Here is a 22527-nt window from a genome sequence, read left to right as displayed (position 1 = left end):
AAATTCACATTTGACCACTTGATATTGTCCCATCATTTATTGAGGCTTTGTTCATTTTCTCAAACTTCTCTTTGTGCTTCAGTTTGCATAGTTTCTATTGGCCTGTTTTCAAGTTCAGTGGTATTTTTTTCCCTGCACTGTCCAATCTATTGTAAGCTTATCCATTTCTCTGATGAGATTTTCCATTTGTTTGCTCATTATGCCCATCTTTTCTTTTAAATCCTTGAACATATTTATAATAACAATTTTAAAGTCCTTGTCTGTTAATTCTAACATTTATGTCATATCTTGATCAAAATTTTTTGCTTCTCTGTATTTTTTAAGTTTTTTGTTGTATGCACAAACATTGCTCAGTGTTTGAGAGTATGAGTTACTCTATCATCTTCTGAAAAGTGTTGAGTTTTGTTTTGGTAAACAATTAACTTTCTGCTGGCCTGGCCAGATGGTGTTGGATTTAGACTTTAGGCTGGATCCAGAGTGGCCTTTACTCTTGGGCTATAGTACTAGTGGACTTTCTAGGGCCTCAGCTGGATGCCTGGAGTGTTCAGCCAAATCGGTTCAGAACTTGAACATCTCTCAGTACTGTGTAACCTCAGGAATCTTGCTTTGGCTCACAGTCTCCGTTGTTCTCTGCCAAGCCTTCTTGTCCTGTGCATTATCAGGTTTGTATCTGACCGAAGACTCAGTGAGACTCCTCGGCAGATTTTGGGGGATTTCTGCTCTTCACAGGTCCTCTCACCTACCCTGCCCACAAAATTCCAGCCCTTTAGCAGTTCTGAATTCTAATTGCTATTTCCTCTGCTCAGTGAGACTGCAGCTGTTTCCTTGGACTCTGCGTCCTTATGCCATGCCTGAAAATGCTCCTGGGTAGAAATCTGGGATGGATTTTGTGTTTATCTCATTTGTTTTCTGTCTGTCAAGTTTCATAGCCCTGTGCTGTCTCTTGTCCAGTGCCTAAAAACAATTGCTTCATGTATTTTGCTGAGTTGTATGATTGTTTATGGTAGGGAAGTAAGTCTGATCATCATTACTGCTCCTATCCGGAACGTGAAGTTTTGCCGAAGGAATTTAGTGGAAACTGCCAAGCCAGTTTCAGAGTTTGTACAGATGAGTTAAATGTGTGAAAATAGCCAAGAAAAAAATGACCAGAAAAAATTGGAAGAAATTTGTTTAACCAGCTCTCAGAACACAGTATAAAGCTATAGAAATTAAAGTGTGGTGATCATGGTACCACGTTAGGAAAATAGGTTATAGAAAGCTCAGATGCAGATCCATATATGTTTTCTGATAAAGATGGCATTTCCAATCAGTGGGGAAATGGATGAATAGTTATTTAAAATGTTAAGATAATATTAAAGAGTTACTAAGCTCTATTTACAATAGCCAGGACATGGAAGCAACCTAAGTGTCCATCGACAGATGAATGGATAAAGAAGATGTGACACATATATACAATGGAATATCACTCAGCCATAAAAAGATACGAAATTGAGTTATTTGTAGTGAGGTGGATGGACCAAGAGTCTGTCATACAGAGTGAAGTAAGTCAGAAAGAGAAAAACAAATACTGTATGCTAACACATATATATGGAATCTAAAGAAAAATGGTTCTCAAGAACCTAGGGGCAGGACAGAAATAAAGATGCAGACGTAGAGAATGGACTTGAGGACACGGGGAGGGGGAAGGGGAAGCTGGGACGAAGTAAGAGAGTGGCATGGACATATGTACACTACCAGATGTAAAACAGGTAGCTAATGGGAAGCAGCCGCATAGCACAGGGAGATCACCTCGGTGCTTTGTGACCACCTAGAGGGGTGGGAGACGGAGGGTGGGAGGGATACGCAAGAGGGAGGGGATATGGGGATATAGGTGTATGTATAGCTGATTCACTTTGTTATACAGCAGAGACTAACACAACATGTAAAGCAATTATACTTCAATAAAGATGTTAAAAAAGATAATATTAAATAGTTATTTAATATATTAAAATAGTTGTTTTAGATGTAGTTAAGATAATTATGTTTCTATTTGGAAAAATTTAAAGTTGGATCTATATTGCACACCACACATTAACAAAAATTGTAGATAAATTAAACAACTAAACATTAAAAATGGTCTAAGTGATACTGCTTTTCCTTCCAATGCATGGACAGCATATTTAAATGAATGTAGAGGGTCAACAGAGCAATTATTTCGCCCTTAAGTATTTGAATTTTAAATGTGCCATGGACTTGAGTAATTAAAATTCTGTGTCTCTCTCTGGGCCTAGTACTTATGAGTTTGTCCCTGGAGTCCAGACCTACTCCATGTGGCACAGAGATGGTGCCCATTGGTGTAAGAAGAGATGAGTAGCTATATTTTCTGGACTAACTATCGTTTATGATCATACATCTTGATTCACAGAAATATTTCTTATTTTTAAGATATATCATCTATTGGGAGATATATTCATGCTTTAAAAATATAAATTACTCTAGTCTTTTTAGAAATCAATTTGCAAAATATATCAGGAGTCTTTGTTGCAGTGAGTCCACAACTGTAAATCTATCCTAAATAAATACTCTTTTGTATTTAAAGGAAAAGCTTTGTATTTAAAGATACCGCTTTCAGTTTAATTTATAATGATGAGAAACTGGAAATAACCAAGTTTTCCAAATAAAGAAAACTGGTTAAAAAAATTTAGATTATTATTTAGCCACTAAAAGGTGAATATATGTAAGTAGTGACATAAAAACATGTTTATGTGTGGGGTAAGAAGGGCAAAATTCAGAACTCATGATTATAATATAAAAGATCTGTACACGAACAAAAGATAAAGTACCTACATACATAAAATATTACATGATTTTGTTTGGGTGCTGCACTGTGGACTTTTTTTACTTACTATATTTCCCAGTTTTTTTAAACAAGCAATTTGTCTTTAACGAGTAATGAAGAAAACATGTATCGTTTGAAATATCTACATATGCGGGTTGAGAAATATTTATTTTTAGTGGCAGGTGAATTTTTCTAAAAGTTCAAATTGTTATAATCCTGTATTTTAAAAAATAATGTGTGTTGTGGTATCACTTATGTTTCTTTAGGTGTCCTCAGGCAAAAAAAAGTAGCGGCTGATGAACGACTTTTCCAACTTTGTCTTTCTAGCATTAATTTTAGGGGGGAAATCTGACCTTAGTTTTCAGTGTTTGGTAGTGTTACAAGTGACCTTTGATCATCTGAATTGCAAGGATTTTTCTTTATTGCAGTAAACTATATATAATATGAAATTTACCATTTAACCACTTTCAAGTATACAGTTCAATGGCATTAAGTACATTTATGTTGTGCAAATAATTGCAAAGATTTTAAACATCAGCGTTCATTGGCTGATGAAAATCCCCTTGAAAAGTTTTTTAATGCCCTACATATTTACTGAGGACCTACTCAGTACCATATACTGTGCCTGGGGATACAGCAGTGAGTGAATAAGACAGATGTTGTTTCTCTCTTCTTGGAGTTTACATTCTCTTAGGGAAGCAAACAGAATAATTGGTTGTAAGTGTGACTGTGAGCTACTCTAAGATGCATACTGGAGAGCAGACCTACTGCGGGGAGGAGTTCAGGAAAGCTTTTCCTGAGGAAGTGACCCTGAGCAGAGACTTGAAGGATGAGTAAAATCCCCTAAGGTATTTAAAACTAGATAAAGAGGGCTTCCCTGGTGGCACAGTGGTTAAGAATCTGCCTGCCAATGCAGGGGACACGGGTTCGAGCCCTGGTCCCAGAAGATCCCACATGCCACGGAGCAACTAAGCTCATGTGCCACAACTACTGAGCCTGTGCTCTAGAGTCTGTGAACCACAACTACTGAGCCCACATGCTGCAACTACTGAAGCCCATGCACCCTAGAGCCCGCACTCCTCAACAAGAGAAACCACCACAATGAGAAGGCCACGCACTGCAACGAAGAGTAGCCCCTGCTCGCCACAACTAGAGAAAGCCCATGCGCAGCAACGAAGACCCAATGCAACCAAAAATAAGTAAATGAAATAAATTAAAAAAAAAAAAAACTAGATAAAGAGTAGGGAGTGGTGTTTGAAGCAAAGGGAACAGCATGTGAGGGAACACCTGAGGCAAGAGAAAGACCCGAGAGAAGAGGGGTGTGGTGCCAAGAAGAGTAAGGTGATGGAGATGAAGAGACAGGAGGGCAGATCCTCGAGGACCCAGGAAGCAGTGGTAAGGGTGTCACTTTTTCCCAAGGGAAATGTGAAACCACCGAAAGGTTTTAATCAGAAAAAATTTATTTAAGATTTAAAGATCACTTTTATTGATTGTGGAGAATGGAATGTCAGCAGGGCCTGTTATGGTTGGAAGAGGAAGGGCCTGATAATGGATTGGAATGTGGCAGCAAGTGGAGGAGAAAGGAATCAAACTTGACTCCTAGGTTTCTGTCTTGAGAAACCATCTACTGAGAAAAGAAACGCTGGAGGAGCAGTTCGGGGAGGAAGATAATGAGTTCAGATTTGGACAAGTTCAGAGTCAGAGGTGCCTGCAGGATATCCAAGAGGAAACGCTTAGTAGGCAGTTGTACTTATGGGTGGAAATCCCGGGAGAGGAGTCTGGGCGTGTAAATGGTAAATGACCCAGCAATAATTAGCATGTTTCATGGCATACTTAAATCTTCTTATGTCTCTTTCATCTGCTTTTTGTCTCTCAGCAGTTATAGGAATGAATCTTGTTACTGCGACCAAAAGACGGTTTCTCCTCTAATGCTGACCAACACTTAAAAAGCATAACCGTTTTGCTTATTGCCTTGAACTCCACCTTCACTATGTAAACCCAAAATCCCATCAAAGCAAACTCTGAGACTGCCAATTTTTTTTTTTTTTTTAATGTCTGTGAAAGTTTTAGGCCTGAATGCAAGCCAGAATTTCTCATTATCCAAATAGAAAATGGTGGCCAGGGTGGTTATGAGTTTCACAAGGTTTCATAGCTGGGCAGTTGCAACATTGGCTTTAGAATTCAGGACTCTGCACTGACTGGGTAGTCTTGTTTTCACGGCTTTTTACTGCTTTCCCCTCCTATTGAATAGCTGCTGGCTTCAGAGTACCACTTACTAATGATTTGTTTCTTAAGGGACATGGAACAGTGCCTACTCTGGTCTCAGAGCCCTGAGGGCCAAAAATGTAGGGTTTTGGTTTTGGGGTTTTTTTTGGAGAATATTTTGCTTTCTGTATTTCCTTCATTTTTTCCTTCTCTCCCACTATTCCCTTTCTATCCTCCCTTATTTTTAATTTCTTTTCCTTTTTTTTACCCTGCCCCCCTCCCCCCCAACCAGAGGTGGAGCTGGTGAGTGTGGCTGACATTGGATGCTAAATAGATATCCTTCAGCCCCTGGAGTCCAGGTTGGTCCTCAGGGACGATATCTAGTTCCTAAATGTGGCGTATCTAACTCTCAAATTAGTCTTCTGTGTCCTCCTCCTGTTTGGAGGGCGGACGGTTGAGTCACAAGCTCTCATCTCAGACGGCTTAGCCCTTCCTCCATGCAGTTGAGTGTCTGGCAGGGATGGGGGCTGTGTGTCCTTGTTCCTCCCCCACCAGCTTTATGAAGATATAATTGACATATAACTGTGTGTAAGCGTAAGGTGTACGATGTGGTGATTTGATACATGCATGTATATATTGTATTTTTGTAGACTATTTAGTCTAATGATAAGAAATAGCCGAATGAAAATTTTGATTTCTTATGAAAACACTTTAAAACTTCTCAGGGTTCATGGACATGTTTGGCTCGCTAATGAACGAATAACTCAGTGACTGTACTTATGGACATATAATTTTATATATAGTTTCAGGAACTCCATAGATTCAAAGTTAAAGAACTCCTGTTACATAACTTGGGCTACTCTCAAGGACATGTGAACCAGTTTTTCCAGAAGAAAGTTCAAGAATTTCCTCATTTTCTCCAAAGAGTACCAGTACATTTTAAAGGCTTGAATAGGAAGTAGTTAACTTCGCAAATGCCTTACAGACAGTTCACGTCTGCTGATCCATTAGTCACTGTTGACTAATGTGACATCCATCTTCTTGACACACTTGCTGGAAGTTTTAAAAGGTGGTTAGGTGATACTGAATTAGAGTGTTAGAAATTTTTTTTATGTCTTGATAGAAATTTTATATCCTCTTAACGTTCTTCCAATTAATAACCCCATCAGATGTTGTTTGAGCCCTGACAAAAAAAGGACTATCCTTTCCTGATCAAAGTCAGGGCAAAGAGAAGCCTGTTTTATTGGCACGAACCTATTTCTGATGTATCTAATTAAAAATAAAAGGGAGGGGCTTCCCTGGTGGCGCAGTGGTTGAGAGTCCGCCTGCCGATGCAGGGGACACGGGTTTGTGCCCTGGTGCAGGAAGATCCCACATGCCGCAGAGCAGCTGGGCCCGTGAGCCATGGCTGCTGAGCCTGCGTGTCCGGAGCCTGTGCTCCGCAATGGGAGAGGCCACAACAGTGAAAGGCCCGCGTACCGGAGGGAAAAAAAAAAAAAAAAAAAAAGAGAGAGGAGAAGATACAAACCGCCATCCTCACTTTCAACCCCTCCAAAGGCGAAAAGAGCCAACAGAGAGTTTATGCGGGGATTATACACAGTGTCCAGAGCAAGTGAGAGGACCTAAGCCTGACCCCTGCTTTGGTCGTGCAGAGGGGGGTGGTAGAAACGCCCCCCTCAGCCACCGCCTTCTTTCATCCCAGTCGGCTTCTCCACTCCCCACTTATCTGAGGTTCACATTCCCTTCATTTCTCTAGTGCTGGGGAAATTTCTCCCAGGCTATGGCCCCTCCTGCTTAGGATGAATTTCTGGCTGGTCGAGATACCTTCTTTTCCTTAATTCACAAGTTTCTTTAAAATCCTGTTTCTTCTGGTAACTAATTGGCACCTTTTTGTTACCAACTCTGTTCTTAACATTATCTAAAATTATATTATTTGTGTGCCCTCCCTCCTTCCTAGTATGAAATCCTCATGAGAGTAGGGGTCTTAGCAGGCTCCTTCACTGTGGTATTCCTATTACCTAGGCCAGTGACCAGTGCCTGGTTCTGGCGGGTGCTCAGTAAATATTCCAATGAGCCAGTGAATGACTATCTTCCCCATAAACTCCTCAAGGACACTGATCGGGTATGGCAGCAGACGCAGAGATTTTTATTAAGGGATTGCCTAGTGGTTAGCCTGTCAGGCAGAGCCCAGTGATATAGCCTCCTAAGAGCATTGCCAGTGGTTTTTCTCCACTTTAGAACTTTCTGTGGTTACACAAGCCACACAGAACTTCCTGTGCTCTACTTTGGCCGGTAAAAGAAACTTTCCTTTCTGTCAGAGACGTAAACAGAGTGGCTGAGAGATCTGGCTCTGGAGCCAGACTGACTAGTTCACATCTTCCTGGCTGTGTGACTGGCAGTTACTGACCCTTTATGTGCCTTGGTTTATTCATCTGTAAATGGAGGCCGGCAATAGCAATTGTTTTGTAGGGTTATTCTGAGGATTAAATGAGTTGCTACAGGTAAAGTGTTAAGAACCATTCTAGGACACAGATGCTCAGTAAATGTTGACAGGGTAATGATGATGGTGGTGGTGGTGGTGGTGGTATTTGGCCAATAATATCATAGAATGAGTATATTTGTACTTTGCTTTTAACCTAATCCTTCCATTCTATTACATTTTTTTAATCATTGCTTTCTTAAAATGTCAGAATCAACTCATCTCCTAGAAATATTCTTATCATTTAGAATGCTCACATTAAATAATTTTTTAGAAGAGAGCTTATTAATAAACACAATTTGATTTCTTATATTAGTTGTTTATAATTACTATGTAAAGTTTATTTTCATGGGGATACTGAATAGATTTTTCTTCCCCAGTGTCTATACAAAATAAGTTACATCTATTTGGAGCATTTCTGTTAAACTGTGTTTCATATTTGAATCTTCCTCACATATTTTCCTAAAGGAAAAGATTAATAAAATATTATGATAAAATCAAGCTGAACTGCCCGGTGTGGAAAATATTTCCTTGCAAGGTTATTTTCTTGAATTTTTAAAAACGATTTCACATAGAACTTAATTATTCATCTATGTTGCTTTTAAAATATGGTGAATTCATAAATTCCAGATTGAAAGCTTCTGTTAGGAAGAATTATTTGTCGGCCAACCTTAAGAATGGGAGGGGCAAGGGAGGGGACAGTGAGAAAACAAAAAGAAAAACCTTCACTTATAACCCACACCCTTAGTTAATCACTTTTATAGTAATCTGGGCAGAGAGGGAAACTACAAATAAAATTGAAACATAATCGGTCTGTGACCTAAATCTTTTTTTGGTTTTTGTTATTGCTAAAATATTAATAGCAAAATTACTGTTCATAGTTTCTTTGTTTTTTTTAATTTTTTAATTTTATTTTTTTTTTATACAGCAGGTCCTTATTAGTCATCAGTTTTATACACATCACTGTATACATGTCAATCTCAATCGCCCAATTCATCACACCACCACGACCACCCCCCCCCCCCCCCCTTCCCCCCTTGGTGTTCATACGTTTGTTCTCTACGTCTGTGTCTCAATTTCTGCCCTGCAAACCGGTTCATCTGTACCGTTTTTCTAGGTTCCACATATATGCATTAATATACGATATTCGTGTTTCTCTTTCTGACTTACTTCACTCTGTATGACAGTCTCTAGATCCATCCACGTCTCAACAAATGACCCAATTTCATTCCTTTTTATGGCTGAGTAATATTCCATTGTATATATGTACCACATCTTCTTTATCCATTCGTCTGTCGATGGGCATTCAGGTTGCTTCCATGTCCTGGCTACTGTAAGTAGTGCTGCAGTGAACATTGGGGTGCGTGTGTCTTTTTGAATGATGGTTTTCTCTGGGTATATGCCCAGTAGTGGGATTGCTGGATCATATGGTAATTCTATGTTCAGTTTTTTAAGGAACCTCCATACTGTTCTCCATAGTGGTTGTATCAACTTGCACCAACAGTGCAAGAGGGTTCCCTTTTCTCCACACCCTCTCCAGGATTTGCTGATTGTAGATTCTCTGATGATGCCCATTCTAACTGGTGTGAGGTGATACCTCATTGTAGTTTTGATTTGCATTTCTCTAATAATTAGTGATGTTGAGCAGCTTTTCATGTACTTCTTGGCCATCTGTATGTCTTCTTTGGAGAAATGTCTATTTAGGTCTTCTGCCCATTTTTGGATTGGGTTGTTTGTTGTTTTAGTATTGAGCTTCATGAGCTGTTTATATATTTTGGAGATTAATCCTTTGTCCCTTGCTTCGTTTGCAAATATTTTCTCCCATTCTGAGGGTTGTCTTTTTGTCTTGTTTATGGTTTCCTTTGCTGTGCGAAAGCTTTGAAGTTTCATTAGGTCCCATTTGTTTATTTTTGTTTTTATTTCCATTACTCTAGGAGGTGGATCACAAAAGATCTTGCTGTGATTTATGTCAAAGAGTGTTCCTCCTATGTTTTCCTCTAAGAGTTTTATAGTGTCCAGTCTTACATTTAGGTCTCTAATCCATTTTGAGTTTATTTTTGTGTATGGTATTAGGAAGTGTTCTAATTTTATTCTTTTACATGTAGCTGACCAGTTTTCCCAGCACCACTTATTGAAGAGACTGTCTTTTCTCCACTGTATATCCTTGCCTCCTTTGTCATAGATTCGTTGACCATAGGTGCGTGGGTTTATCTCTGAGCTTTCTATCTTGTTCCATTGATCTATGTTCCTGCTTTTGTGCCAGTACCATATTGTCTTGATTACTGTAGCTTTGTTGTATAGTCTGAAGTCAGGGAGTCTGATTCCTCCAGCTCCGTTTTTTTCCCTCAAAACTGCTTTTGCTATTCGGGGTCTTTTGTGTCTCCATACAAATTTTAAGATTTTTTATTCTAGTTCCCTAAAACATGCCATTGGTAATTTGATAGGGATTGCATTGAATCTGTAGATTGCTTTCACAATATTGATTCTTCCAATCCAAGAACGTGGTATATCTCTCCATCTGTTGGTATCATCTTTCATTTCTTTCATCAGTGTCTTATAGATTTCTGCATACAGGTCTTTTGTCTCCCTAGGTAGGTTTATTCCTAGGTATTTTATTCTTTTTGTTGCAGTGGTAAATGGGAGTGTTTCCTTAATTTCTCTTTCAGATTTGTCATCATTAGTGTATAGGAATGCAAGAGATTTCTGTGCATTAATTTTGTATCCTGCAACTTTACCAAAGTCATTGATTAGCTCTAGTAGTTTTCTGGTGGGATCTTTAGGATTCTCTATGTATAGTATCATGTCATCTGCAAACAGTGACAGTTTGACTTCTTCTTTTCCAATTTGTATTCCTTTTATTTCTTTTTCTTCTCTGATTGCCGTGGCAAGGACTTCCAAAACTATGTTGAATAATAGTGGTGAGAGCAGACATCCTTGTCATGTTCCTCATCTTAGAGGAAAGGCTTGCGGTTTTTCACCATTGAGAATGATGTTTGCTGTGGGTTTGTCATATATGGCCTTTATTATGTTAAGGTAGCTTCTGTCTATGCCCACTTTCTGGAGAGTTTTTATCATAAATGGGTGTTGAATTTTTTCAAAAGCTTTTTCTGCATCTATTGAGATGATCATATGGTTTTTATTCTTCAATTTGTTAATATGGTGTATCACATTGATTGAATTAAATGTACTGAAGAATCCTTGCATCCCTGAGATAAGTCCCACTTGATCATGGTGTGTGATCCTTTAAATGTGTTGTTGGATTCTGTTTGCTAGTATTTTGTTGAGGATTTTTGCATCTATATGCATCAATGATATTGGTCTGTAATTTTCTTTTTTTGTGGTATCTTTGTCTGGTTTTGGTATCAGGGTGATGGTGGCCTCATAGAATGAGTTTGGGAGTGTTCCTTCCTCCACAATTTGTTGGAAGAGCTTGAGAAGGATGGGTGTTAGCTCTTCTCTAAATGTTTGACAGAATTCGCCTGTGAAGCCATCTGGTCCTGGACTCTTGTTTGTTGGCAGATTTTTAATCACAGTTTCAACTTCATTACTTGTGATTGTTCTGTTCATATTTTCTATTTCTTCCTGGTTCAGTCTTGGAAGGTTATACCTTTCTAAGAATTTGTCCATTTCTTCCAGGTTGTCCCTTTTATTGGCATAGAGTTGCTTGTAGTAGTCTATTAAGGTGCTTTGTATTTCTGCGGTGTCTGTTGTAGCTTCCTCTTTTTCATTTCTAATATTATTGATGTGAGTCCTCTCCCTCTTTTTCTTGATGAGTCTGGCTAATGGTTTATCAATTTTGTTTATCTTCTCAAAGAACCAGCTTTTAGTTTTATTGATCTTTGCTATTGTTTTCTTTGTTTCTATTTCATTTATTTCTGCTCTGATCTTTATGATTTCTTTCCTTCTGCTAACTTTGGGTTTTGTTTGTTCTTTCTCTAGTTCCTTTAGGTGTAACGTTAGATTGTTTATTTGAGATTTTTCTTGTTTCTTGAGGTAGGCTTGTATAGCTATAAACTTCCCTCTTAGACTGCTTTTGCTGCATCCCATAGGTTTTGGGTCATCATGTTTTCATTGTCATTTGTCTCTAGGTATTTTTTTATTTTCTCTTTGATTTCTTTGGTGATCTCTTGGTTATTTAGTAACGTATTGTTTAGCCTCCATGTGTGTGTGTTTTTTACGTTTTTTCCCCTGTAATTGGTTTCTAATCTCATAGCGTTGTTGTCAGAAAAGATGCTTGATATGATTTCAATTTTCTTAAATTTACTGAGGCTTGATTTGTGACCCAAGATGTGTTCTATCCTGGAGAATGTTCTGTGCGCACTTGAGAAGAAAGTGTAATCTGCTGTTTTTGGATGGAATGTCCTATAAATATCAATTAAACCTATCTGGTCTATTGTGTCATTTAAAGCTTGTATTTCCTTATTTATTTTCATTTTGGATGATCTGTCCATTGGTGTAAGTGAGATGTTAAAGTTCCCCACAATTATTGTGTTACTGTTGATTTCCTCTTTTATAGCTGTTAGCAGTTGCCTTATGTATTGAGGTGCTTCTATGTTGAGTGCATATATATTTATAATTATTATATCTTCTTTTTGGATTGATCCCTTGATCATTATGTAGTGTCCTTCCTTGTCTCTTGTAACATTCTTTATTTTAAAGTCTATTTTATCTGATATGAGTATTGCTACTCCAGCTTTCTTTTGATTTCCATTTGCATGGAATATCTTTTTCCATCCCCTCACTTTCAGTCTGTATGTGTCCCTAGGTCTTATGTGGGTCTCTTGTAGACAGCACATAGATGGGTCTTGTGTTTCTATCCATTTAGCAAGCCTGTGTCTTTTGGTTGGAGCATTTAATCCATTCACGTTTAAGGTAATTATCGATATGTATGTTCCTATGACCATTTTCTTAATTGTTTTGGGTTTGCTTTTGTAGGTCATTTTGTTCTCTTGTGTTTCCTACTTAGAAGTTCCTTTAGCATTTGTTGTGGAGCTGGTTTGGTGGTGTTGAATTCTCTTAGCTTTTGCTTGTGTGTAAAGCTTTTGATTTCTCCATTGAATCTGAATGAGATCCTTGCAGGGCAGAGTAACTTGGTTGTAGGTTCTTCCCTTTCATCACTTAAAGTATATCATACCACTCCTTTCTGGCTTGTAGAGTTTCTGCTGAGAAATCAGCTGTTAACCTTATGGGAGTTCCCTTCTATGGTATTTGTCATTTTTCCCTTGCTGCTTTCAATAATTTTTCTTTGTCTTTAATTTTTGCCAGTTTGATTACTGTGTGTCTCAATGTGTTTCTCCTTGGGTTTATCCTGTATGGGACTCTCTGTGCTTCCTGGACTTGGGTGGCTATTTCCTTACCCATGTTAAGGAAGTTTTCGACTGTAATCTCTTCAAATATTTTCTCGGGTCCCTTCTCTCTCTCTTCTCCTTCTGGGACCCCTATAATGAGAATGTTGTTGCGTTTAATGTCCCAGAGGTCTCTTAGGCTGTCTTCATTTCTTTTCATTCTTTTTTCTTTATTCTGTGTCGCAGCAGTGAATTCCACCATTCTGTCTTCCAGGTCACTCATCTGTTCTTCTGCCTCAGTTATTCTGCTATTGATTAATTGTAGTGTAGTTTTCATTTCAGTTATTGTATTGTTCGTCTCTGTTTGTTCTTTAATTCTTCTAGGTCTTTGTTAAACATTTCTTGCATCTTCTCGATCTTTGCCTCCATTCTTTTTCCGACGTCCTGGATCATCTTCACTATCATTATTCTGAATTCTTTTTCTGGAAGGTTGCCCTATCTCCGCTTCATTTAGTTGTTTTTCTGGGGTTTTATCTTGTTCCTTCATCTGGTACATAGCCCTGTGCCTTTTATCTTGTCTATCTTTCTGTGAATGTGGTTTTTGTTCCACAGGCTGCACAATTGTAGTTCTTTTTGCTTCTGCTCCATAGTTTCTTAATAGTCTAAAATTTTTCATTTTCTTTTCAGCCTTCTGCTCTTCTATCTCCATTCTAAAAAGGTACTTAAGAGAGAAAAATAACCTTGGAAAGGATTTTAAAGGGAAAGAGTATAAAAGCAGTAGACAAGATGTCTGAGAATTTTCTCATTTGTTTTTTAATGGGGCATGTGGATAATAGGTGTGTCTCTGAAGGAACTTCAGTTTTGTATAAATGAGTTATCCTATTTTCAGTCTGTTGGAGCTCTCTGGCCTCCCCAATCCGGGAAGTTACAGGCTTGAGTAGTTGGTTCTTTTGTTGATGATAGCATTCAATTTTAATTCTCAACACACCAGTTCTTTTCTTACAAAAAGCCTCACTGTAGAGTTGGTAGGATGAGTAATAGATGCTCTCTTGGGTCATATGGATAACACCAGAAAATGACAGTAGAAAGAAATAGAGAATACTTTTAAAAAACAAGGTACTTGGGGCTTCCCTGGTGGCACAGTGGTTGAGAGTCCGCCTGCCGATGCAGGGGACACGGGTTCGTGCCCCGGTCCGGGAGGATCCCATGTGCCACAGAGTGGCTGGGCCCGTGAGCCATGGCTGCTGAGCCTGCGCGTCCGGACCCTGTGCTCCGCAAAGGGAGAGGCCACAACAGTGAGAGGCCCGCATGCCACAAAAAGAAAAAAAACAAAAAAAACCCAAAAAACAAGGTACTTGGCTTGGAAGCAGTGCAGACCTCAGACAGAAACTACCTTGAAACTAAATTATTTAAATATAAAAGAATAAAAGGTTAAAATACTCTCAGTTAATCTGTATAGTATATTTTCATCTTTTTAATGGTCTATCAGTGTCATTCGTTGTGCTTATTTTTAGTTGGAAAAGGTGTTGGTAGCAGAATAGGAGTTTGCTGCGTGGTGTGCTAACACTGGCCTAGGGTATTTAATATGTACATGCATGTCATGTGTATGTCATGGTGGGGGTGGGGGTGATTGTCAGGAGCCTTCCAGAACAATTATCTTTCTTATGCTTTCCAGGTTTTCACCTGATGGAAGACTAATTGTATCATGTAGTGAGGATAAAACTATTAAAATCTGGGATACCACAAATAAGCAATGTGTTAATAACTTCTCAGATTTTGTAGGGTAAGTCCATTCTCTTTTTGCATTTATATGGGTTAGTTTGATACGGAGACATTTAATTATTACAATTCAAATAAAGAAATGAGAGTAAAGAGAAATCAAACTATTAGACCATCTTATTCTTTCCTCCTAGGTTTGCAAATTTTGTGGATTTTAACCCTAATGGTACATGCATAGCTTCAGCAGGTTCTGATCATACCGTGAAAATCTGGGATATAAGAGTGAACAAGTTACTCCAGCATTATCAAGGTAACAATTTCCATAACAAAATTCAGTTGTAAAATGGGCTCCTCTAGGAAGTTCTTAACGCTGACAGACTATCCTTCTCAGTGTGGCTTAGCCCTCTTAATGAGAAAGATGGGCTGACTTTGAACTGACTAGAGAAGAGTTAGAGTAGAAGAGCTGGAGTAGAGGCCAGCGTACAGAAGGGGGTGGAGGGACCTTAAAAATGCTGCCAGGGCTGTAAAAAAATAAATAATAATAAAGAAGAAGAAAAAAGGTTACTGTAAGATTTTCAAACTTAATTATCTGCTTTGTATAAGACTCCAGGATACGGCTTCCCTGGTGGCGCAGTGGTTGAGAGTCCGCCTGCCGATGGAGTGGACACGGGTTCGTGCCCCGGTCCTGGAAGATCCCACGTACCGCGGAGCGGCTGGGCCCGTAAGCCATGGCCGCTGAGCCTGCGCGTCCGGAGCCTGTGCTCCATAACGGGAGAGGCCACAACAGTGAGAGGCCCGTGTACCGCAAAAAAAAAAAAGAATCCAGGGTAGAAATTGACTCAGAAGGAGATACCTGAGCACAGATAGGTGTTATAACTGGTAGAAAACAACATCCTACTGTGCCCATATATTGAAGTTAAAAGAGAAATGAATTGATTTCTTAGTGTATATTAGATTTATATTAAATCCACATTTCCCTTTCTTTTTTTTTTTTTTGGTTTTTGTTTGTTTGTTTTTTGCGGTACGTGGGCCTCTCACTGTTGTGGCCTCTCCCGTTGTGGAACACAGGCTCCGGACGCGCAGGCTCAGCAGCCATGGCTCACGGGCCGAGCCGCTCTGCGGCATGTGGGATCTTCCCGGACCGGGGCATGAACCCGTGTCCCCTGCATTGGCAGGTGGACTCTCAACCACTGCACCACCAGGGAAGCCCCACATTTCCCTTTCTTAATAACTATAATGTAGCAGACACTGTGCTAAATCCTCACAACAGCCCTAAGAGGTATTACTGTTACCTCCACTTTAAAGATAAGGAAACTGAGGCTTAAAGGGGCTAAGTTACTTGCTAAAATATTGATAGAACTGATGTGGGACTTTCTGTTTATAAAGTACATTTTTATAAAATACAGTGATGAACAAACTTTTGATCGCTGTGTTATGCTGCCTCCTATTGGAAGGAGGTTGTCCAGAAATGAATTCTCAAGCTGGCAAGACTGCCCTTCTCCACATATATCTCCATACTCTTCACCCCTTGACCCAAGCAACTAACTGGTAATTAAATTTAGTTTAAGGCTAAGATGTATACCTTATGTGAGCTGGTGGTAATCAATGGTTGCTTATATTGGTAATATATCTGAAGATTTTATAGTTATGTGTTTATTAAGATCATTCTTCCATGATTTACTCTCATTTGTAAAGCTATTCTGTGTCATGAGCTATGTGGAATTTTGGTTGCTGTGGAGACATTGCCCCGAATTGATTCTTTCAGCCTAGTATTGCTAATAGGGTAAAGGGGCATCTCTAGAATTAAGAATTATTCTCTGAACTTTTTGCTTTAATTTTCTACAAATCAGTTCACAGCGGTGGAGTTAATTGTGTGTCATTCCATCCTTCGGGTAACTACCTCATCACTGCTTCTTCAGATGGTATGCTTAAGATTCTGGACCTCTTAGAAGGAAGGCTTATATATACACTTCAAGGACATACGGTATGAACAGTAAGATTTTTACTTCTTAAATAATATATCTTTAAAAGTTTTGATCCATTTTATTATATGGCTTTATTATTTTTCCAAGTGTAGCACACATTGCTGCTACCACAATGTGTTTTGTTTTTTTTTTGCTTCCAAGGCTATGTTTTTTATTTTAAAATAAATATTATTTTTTATCTTTAAATAAATATTATTTATTGTAATTCATGTCAAAATCAATGTGTATCTTTCAGTGGACATTAACTTAATCCTTTACTGCTATCTTCCTCAGTATGTAGTATAGGTTTGACTGGTTAAATGGTGATGGATACATGTTTTTCTTACTTCTGATCTTTCCCCTCATGTGGAGGCTGTCCCACTAGCTTTGACCCTCTTAGCGTCCACACCCCCTCACTCTATCCTTTCACTAATCTGATTGGCGAGTTTAGAAGGAGAAATTTGACAAGTCGAGCCCAATGCCTTCTACTCTTCGGAGCCTGTACCTGTCTGTATGGTTTTCCTCTGATATTTCTTGTGGGGAGGCCTGCCCTTGTCCAGCCTTGCCTGTGACTGGGTACTCAAATCTGACTCATTCTGGGATTCAGTTCTAGAAAGCCCAGTTGCCCACAGATAAAGCCACATTTTCTCTTTATAAGCCTTCATCAGTAAGAAAGATAATATTTCTTTTGTCTTATTTTTCAATTGTTTTAGGAAACCAGTGGGGAAGTGGGGTGCTATCTATTGAGCCTATTCAATCACACACACACACACAAACACACATGTACACTAGTATATAATGTACTAAAGAAAAACTTTTTAAGTGTAGAAACTATCTTTCCTTTCTGGGTAAATATTCAAACTTCTCTAAATTTTTTAGAATGCATCCTCTTTTTTTTTTTAATAAGATGTACTAGGTACTTCCTTTTAACCAAGTATAAGTTATTTATATCCAGAAATAGAATGGGTTTTGTGGTCTAAGGGAGAAGTTTTTTTTTCTGCCTTCATGTATCCTGCCGGACTTCCTGCTTGCTTTATCATTTGTTCTGCAGCTGTGTTAGAGTGAAGCAGAAATAGACACTAACCAGCTCAGATATATGTGTACCCATGGATTTAGGCTGGATGAACAACAAATAAAAGTGGCCAAAGATTAAAATATCCATAGAAGAAGGACAGAGTAATAGAAAAAAGATAAATAAAATAATTTAGGAGAAAAGCACTACACATGAATATGGAATATTTCACAGTCTGGAGGTGAAGGTGTTTATGAGGCTATAATAACCTGAGTCTGTGGGATGGTCTACTTGAAAAATATAAGATGTTTTTCCTTCAAGATTTTCTTGCATAGATTAAGGACATATTAAAAACAAACAGTATACGAATATTTTTGAAATGAGGAAGATTTACTCTTATCCTGACTGAAAATTGACCTAGAGGTCATGTTGTGACTGTGCCGGGTATAGTCTTGTCCAGCTCCACAGCCATTGCTCCATTTCGTGTTCCTGGTACCTCTCACCTAGATAATTGCAGTAACTTCCTAACTGCCCTGCAACCATTTGTTCTGACTCCAACTCATCATTCTCACAATCGTGATATCAATTTTCATCAATCACAGCTCTTCTATCCATGTCCTGCTCTTAAAACTTTGAGTGGCTCAATATTGCCCACATGAAGGGAGAACTCAGTGAAGCCTGTTGTGGTCAGGAAATAAGCTTTGTTCATGCAGCCTCATTCCCATCACCTACAGAATTATCATTCAGTTTCTGCTAGTGATTTGTTGAATAAAGAATCCAAAGCCAGAAAATCTTAACAGAAATTCTTACTAACTTACCTATGCACAAGCTTTTCTTTAAAGGGGAGAAGAGTGTATTTTCTCATTTTTATTAGCATCTCTTTTTTCACTTAGTATCATTTATAGATGTTTTAATGTAATTGGGTTGATTCTTTGATTCTCTTTGCCTGCATAAGTTACTAACAGCTGGATATGTTCTCAAGACATTGCATAAATAGTCTGCACAAGTTAGGATGAAAAATTAATACTCACGGCCTTCTTGGCCATGAGAACACATTACCAAGTAAGTTTTTCTTTTATCTCCCTTTATTTCTTAGGGGCCTGTCTTCACTGTTACATTTTCAAAAGGTGGAGAGCTGTTTACATCAGGAGGTGCAGATGCACAGGTTTGTAAATCTCTCGGCTCCCTCTTTGATTTGGTTAGGGGCATGGAATCTGAGACCTCAGCTAAGATTTTTACAACCAGCTAGTTTGTATATGTTAAGATGATTATCAATGAGTTTATATTTTAATTTAGTGCCAGGAAGTCTGCTATCTCATAGCTGAAATACTTCCAGTTCTGATAGTTTTTGGAACTCAAATAGCAGTTATTTTCTTTTGCTCATCTTTACACTTAATTAGAATACATAAAACTGACACTTACTGAATACCTAATATTGGTGTGGCCCTTTCACTTGAATTATTGCCTAATCTATTGTCTGTATGCCTTGTTTTTCAAATGTTGATTAAGCTCCTTGAGGATGGTAAAATTAAATTGTTTGTATAGCAAATCTGCATTTATTTGAAATGACCAAAAGTCATTCAGAGCCAGATTTATTGAATAAGGTGGACAGTAAAGCCAAAAACATGATTTTGGGCTTTGGGAAAAATAAAAGAGGATTTTAAGATAATAAGTTATTTTCTTAATATGAATTTTAAACTGGACATAAAGGCAATTTGAAATGCTAAATCTCTCCCTATCACCCTTTAAAAAAAAAAAGTGTTGAGATGTAATGTTGTCAGAATATATATCTAGCCTTCCTGACTATTTTGAGAGACAATTCTATATATTCATTTTTTTAAAAATTTACTTCTACTGCTTGTACATGCAAGTCAATAACTACCAACCTGATTAATTTGTATAGGTCTTATTGTGGAAGACTAACTTTGATGAACTGAATTGTAAAGACGTTATTAAAAGAAACCTCAAAAGATTACACTTTGATTCACCACCACATCTTCTCGATATCTACCCAAGGACACCACATCCCCGGGAGGGAAAAATTGAAACTGTTGAAGTGAGTACTTTGTGCATATTTGCCCTACCATTTGTTAAGTGTACACTTTGGGGCTGTTGGTCAACTAGATGCTTGAAATTATACTTAATTAGATGAAACCTAGTCCTGCTTTAAAACAGCAGCACTTCAAGAAACAATTATTTTCACTAATAAAATAAAACTGTAAATAAGGTAGTGTGTAATAGTACTAAAGCCTCTCATATTTGCTTCTTGAAGATTTAGAAATAAAACTTAAAAATTGTGTTAATAATAATGGAAATGAGGAATCAAATCTAAGACCTCTGATGACTGTAAAGTCTGAGCTGGCTTCATATTCTAGGCACGTTTAGGGAGCTCATGTGATGGCTGTCAAGAGAACAGGGCTGAAGGGCAAGAATTTTTAGAGCAGTTATTGAAATAGGTATCTTGAAGCCCTTTTACAATAAAAAATAAAATAAAAGGTCTTATGAACAGTAAAAAGAAGAGACTTAAGCATTAAACCTAATAGTTGAGACCATTTTACTGTTTGCCAACATATATTTTCAAGTATATAATTATCTGTTTAGCTGTAAATTTTTGTTGGCAAGTTCCCTTAGGTCCTATAGATTTAAATGTTCTACTCTCTTCAAAGAAAAAAGTTCTGTCTTTGCTGGGTACTTTGCTGGTATTAGTCTATTTCTTTCCATTTTGCATGATTCTTTTTTTTTTTTTTTTTTTTGCTGGCTTGTGGGATCTTCGTTCCCCAACCAGGGATTGAACCTGGGTCCACAGCAGTGAAAGCGCTGAATCCTAACCACTGGACTGCCAGGGAATTCCCATTGCATGATTCTTCTTAAGTTGTTTTTTCTCTCAGAAAGAGCAGATATCAGGAATTACTATTATCTGTTCATCTGAATTTTTTTCCCAATCACTGGCAGAGTCTTTCTTTGCTTTTCAAGTAGATGCTTAAAAATTCTTAAGATATTATTCCTGAGTGGCAGTTCACAGCCACCTCCTGCTTGTTATTCATGCTGTAGTTCCAGACCCCCTTCTGTGGTCTCTGGCTTCCTTACCCCATGTCAGTTCTTTAATTTTGGTTTCCTTGGTCTTAGCCTTTTCTCTTACCTCAGGTATTTCTTTTAGTCTCAGGTTTTGTGTATGGGTGTGTGCATGTGCACGCATGCATAAATTTAAGTTTTTAAAACTTCTAATTCTTTTAGACTGTTTTTTAGATTTTGTTTAATCTAGCCACATTTTGGGGATTTCTTTCCTTGTTTTTCAATGGTAGTGTTTATTTTCAGTTCTTTGCTATAATTTTTGTCCTCTCCAACTTCCGACCATCTTTCCAGACCTTCTAACTAAAGTGTTTACCATTGTGCTTTACTACATCTTCATGCCACTTATTGTATTATCATTTCCCCCTCTTTCATTTCTTTGAAAGAAAGAATGTAATGTAATTTGTGGTTCACCACATTTTTGTTTCAGTTTCTGCAATTATGGATGCATTTGTTGATCCCCTGTGATCCCATGCGTTCACATCAAATATATGTGAAATATATTTTAACTTGAGTTTTCTTTTCTTGTTTTACCTAAGCTGGTTTTATTGACTCTTGGTGTTTTTTATTCTAGTATTTCTGTAGCTTAGCTGGGCCTGATCAGCAACATTGCTGCTGCCCTCTCATCCACTTAGCCACCTACCTTTCCAGTGTGGTAGGTGACAGAGCTGCAGGCTGAGCCCAGGTCTCCTTACTCCTAATTCATTTATACTTCCATGACATCACACTGCCTCAGCACTGAGGATTCAAGCCATTTTCTCTGTGATTTACTCTCAGCCCCAGCTCACTTAAGAGTGCTAGACTTTCTTTTTTTTTTTTTTTTTTTGCGGTACGTGGGTCTCTCACCGCTGTGGCCTCTCCCGTTGCAGAGCACAGGCTCTGGACGCACAGGCCCAGCGGCCACGGCTCACAGGCCCAGCCGCTCCGCAGCATGTGGGATCCTCCCGGACTGGGGCACGAACCCGTGTCCCCTGCATCGGCAGGCAGACTCAACCACTGCGCCACCAGGGAAGCCCTAGACTTCCTTTAAAGTGTCAACAAGTTCTCTAAGTAGCTCTTCTCTGACAGTGGAGCCAGAAAGCAGTAAAACCAGCTGGGTTGCTTTCTATGGCTAGGTCAAGATGACCCAGGGCATGCAGAGCCACTCTCAACCCATATTTTTCACATATACCCTTAAAAAATCTATTAAAAACTGGCTTTTCATCTTGGAGTTACACCTCAGTTACAGTATACAGAATCTTGAACACTGTGACTGAATTACGTTTGTTGCCTTAAGAAAGTCAGCCTCTGTGTACAGTTTAAATTATCTGCACACACTCATACATACTCACTGAATGGGGACTGAAATAAACTTATAGTAGCAACTGTAGTATCTATCATTTATCTACCACAAAAATTTTAGAAAATGGCACTTCTGAGAAAGTGAATGTCAGTTTCTAATCCTAGGGGATCAGAGACCAATTCATAAAGAGTCATTATCCATTTCTTTCCCTTATCTTAGTTACAGAAGATGATTGGGGGAACCAATGCTCTGTCTCCCTAAGCGTAAACAAGTAATCATGATTTACCACTCTAAATATGGTTTGTATACAGGACAGTGATGAGAGAAATATCCCGGGAGAGTATACAGATTGTGCACATAGATATTCTCTACAACTCTACTTACTATTTTTATTTTTCTTATTTACCAAAAGGCTTGGTTCTTACTAGATGCCAGTACGTAATAGAGAGTATTGAACGTTTATTAAATATCAGTTACTACCTGGGCACTTTACATTTATTATCTGCTTAAATTAAGTATACAGTATGACTTAATATTTGTCAAAATTCAGATTTTGTGATATGAAATGCCAGAGATTTTATGATACACGATTCTGCATATGAACAACCAACTGTTCATTTTTTTTTTCCCTTAAAATCTCTTATAATAAAGCAAGGGTGTAAAGTTTTCTGGACAGAGAACATCTTTAATATTA

The 22527-nt window shown here is 38.3% G+C and overlaps 1 protein-coding gene across 6 annotated transcripts in view; it reads left to right on the top strand.

Annotated features, from left to right (window-relative positions):
* POC1B (POC1 centriolar protein B) overlaps positions 1–22527 on the top strand; it is a 107589-nt gene that overhangs the window by 33929 nt on the left and 51133 nt on the right. For 5 of the 6 annotated variants that reach the window (XM_027107161.1, XM_027107159.1, XM_027107164.1 and 2 more), the window contains 5 exons: positions 14463–14570; positions 14701–14816; positions 16357–16490; positions 18579–18647; positions 19386–19538. In XM_027107161.1, the coding sequence (XP_026962962.1) occupies positions 14463–14570; positions 14701–14816; positions 16357–16490; positions 18579–18647; positions 19386–19538 (580 nt within the window). The remainder of the gene's footprint in view (positions 1–14462; positions 14571–14700; positions 14817–16356; positions 16491–18578; positions 18648–19385; positions 19539–22527) is intronic. The other variant, XM_027107160.1, reaches the window with a different exon arrangement.

This window comes from Aethalodelphis obliquidens, unplaced genomic scaffold (assembly GCF_003676395.1).
Source record: "Aethalodelphis obliquidens isolate GAN/ISIS:26980383/991018 unplaced genomic scaffold, ASM367639v1 scaffold8, whole genome shotgun sequence".
Classification (NCBI taxonomy): Eukaryota; Metazoa; Chordata; class Mammalia; order Artiodactyla; family Delphinidae; genus Aethalodelphis; species Aethalodelphis obliquidens.
The sequence above is the reverse complement of the archived record's forward strand: the minus strand, read 5'-3'. Positions and strand labels throughout refer to the sequence as shown.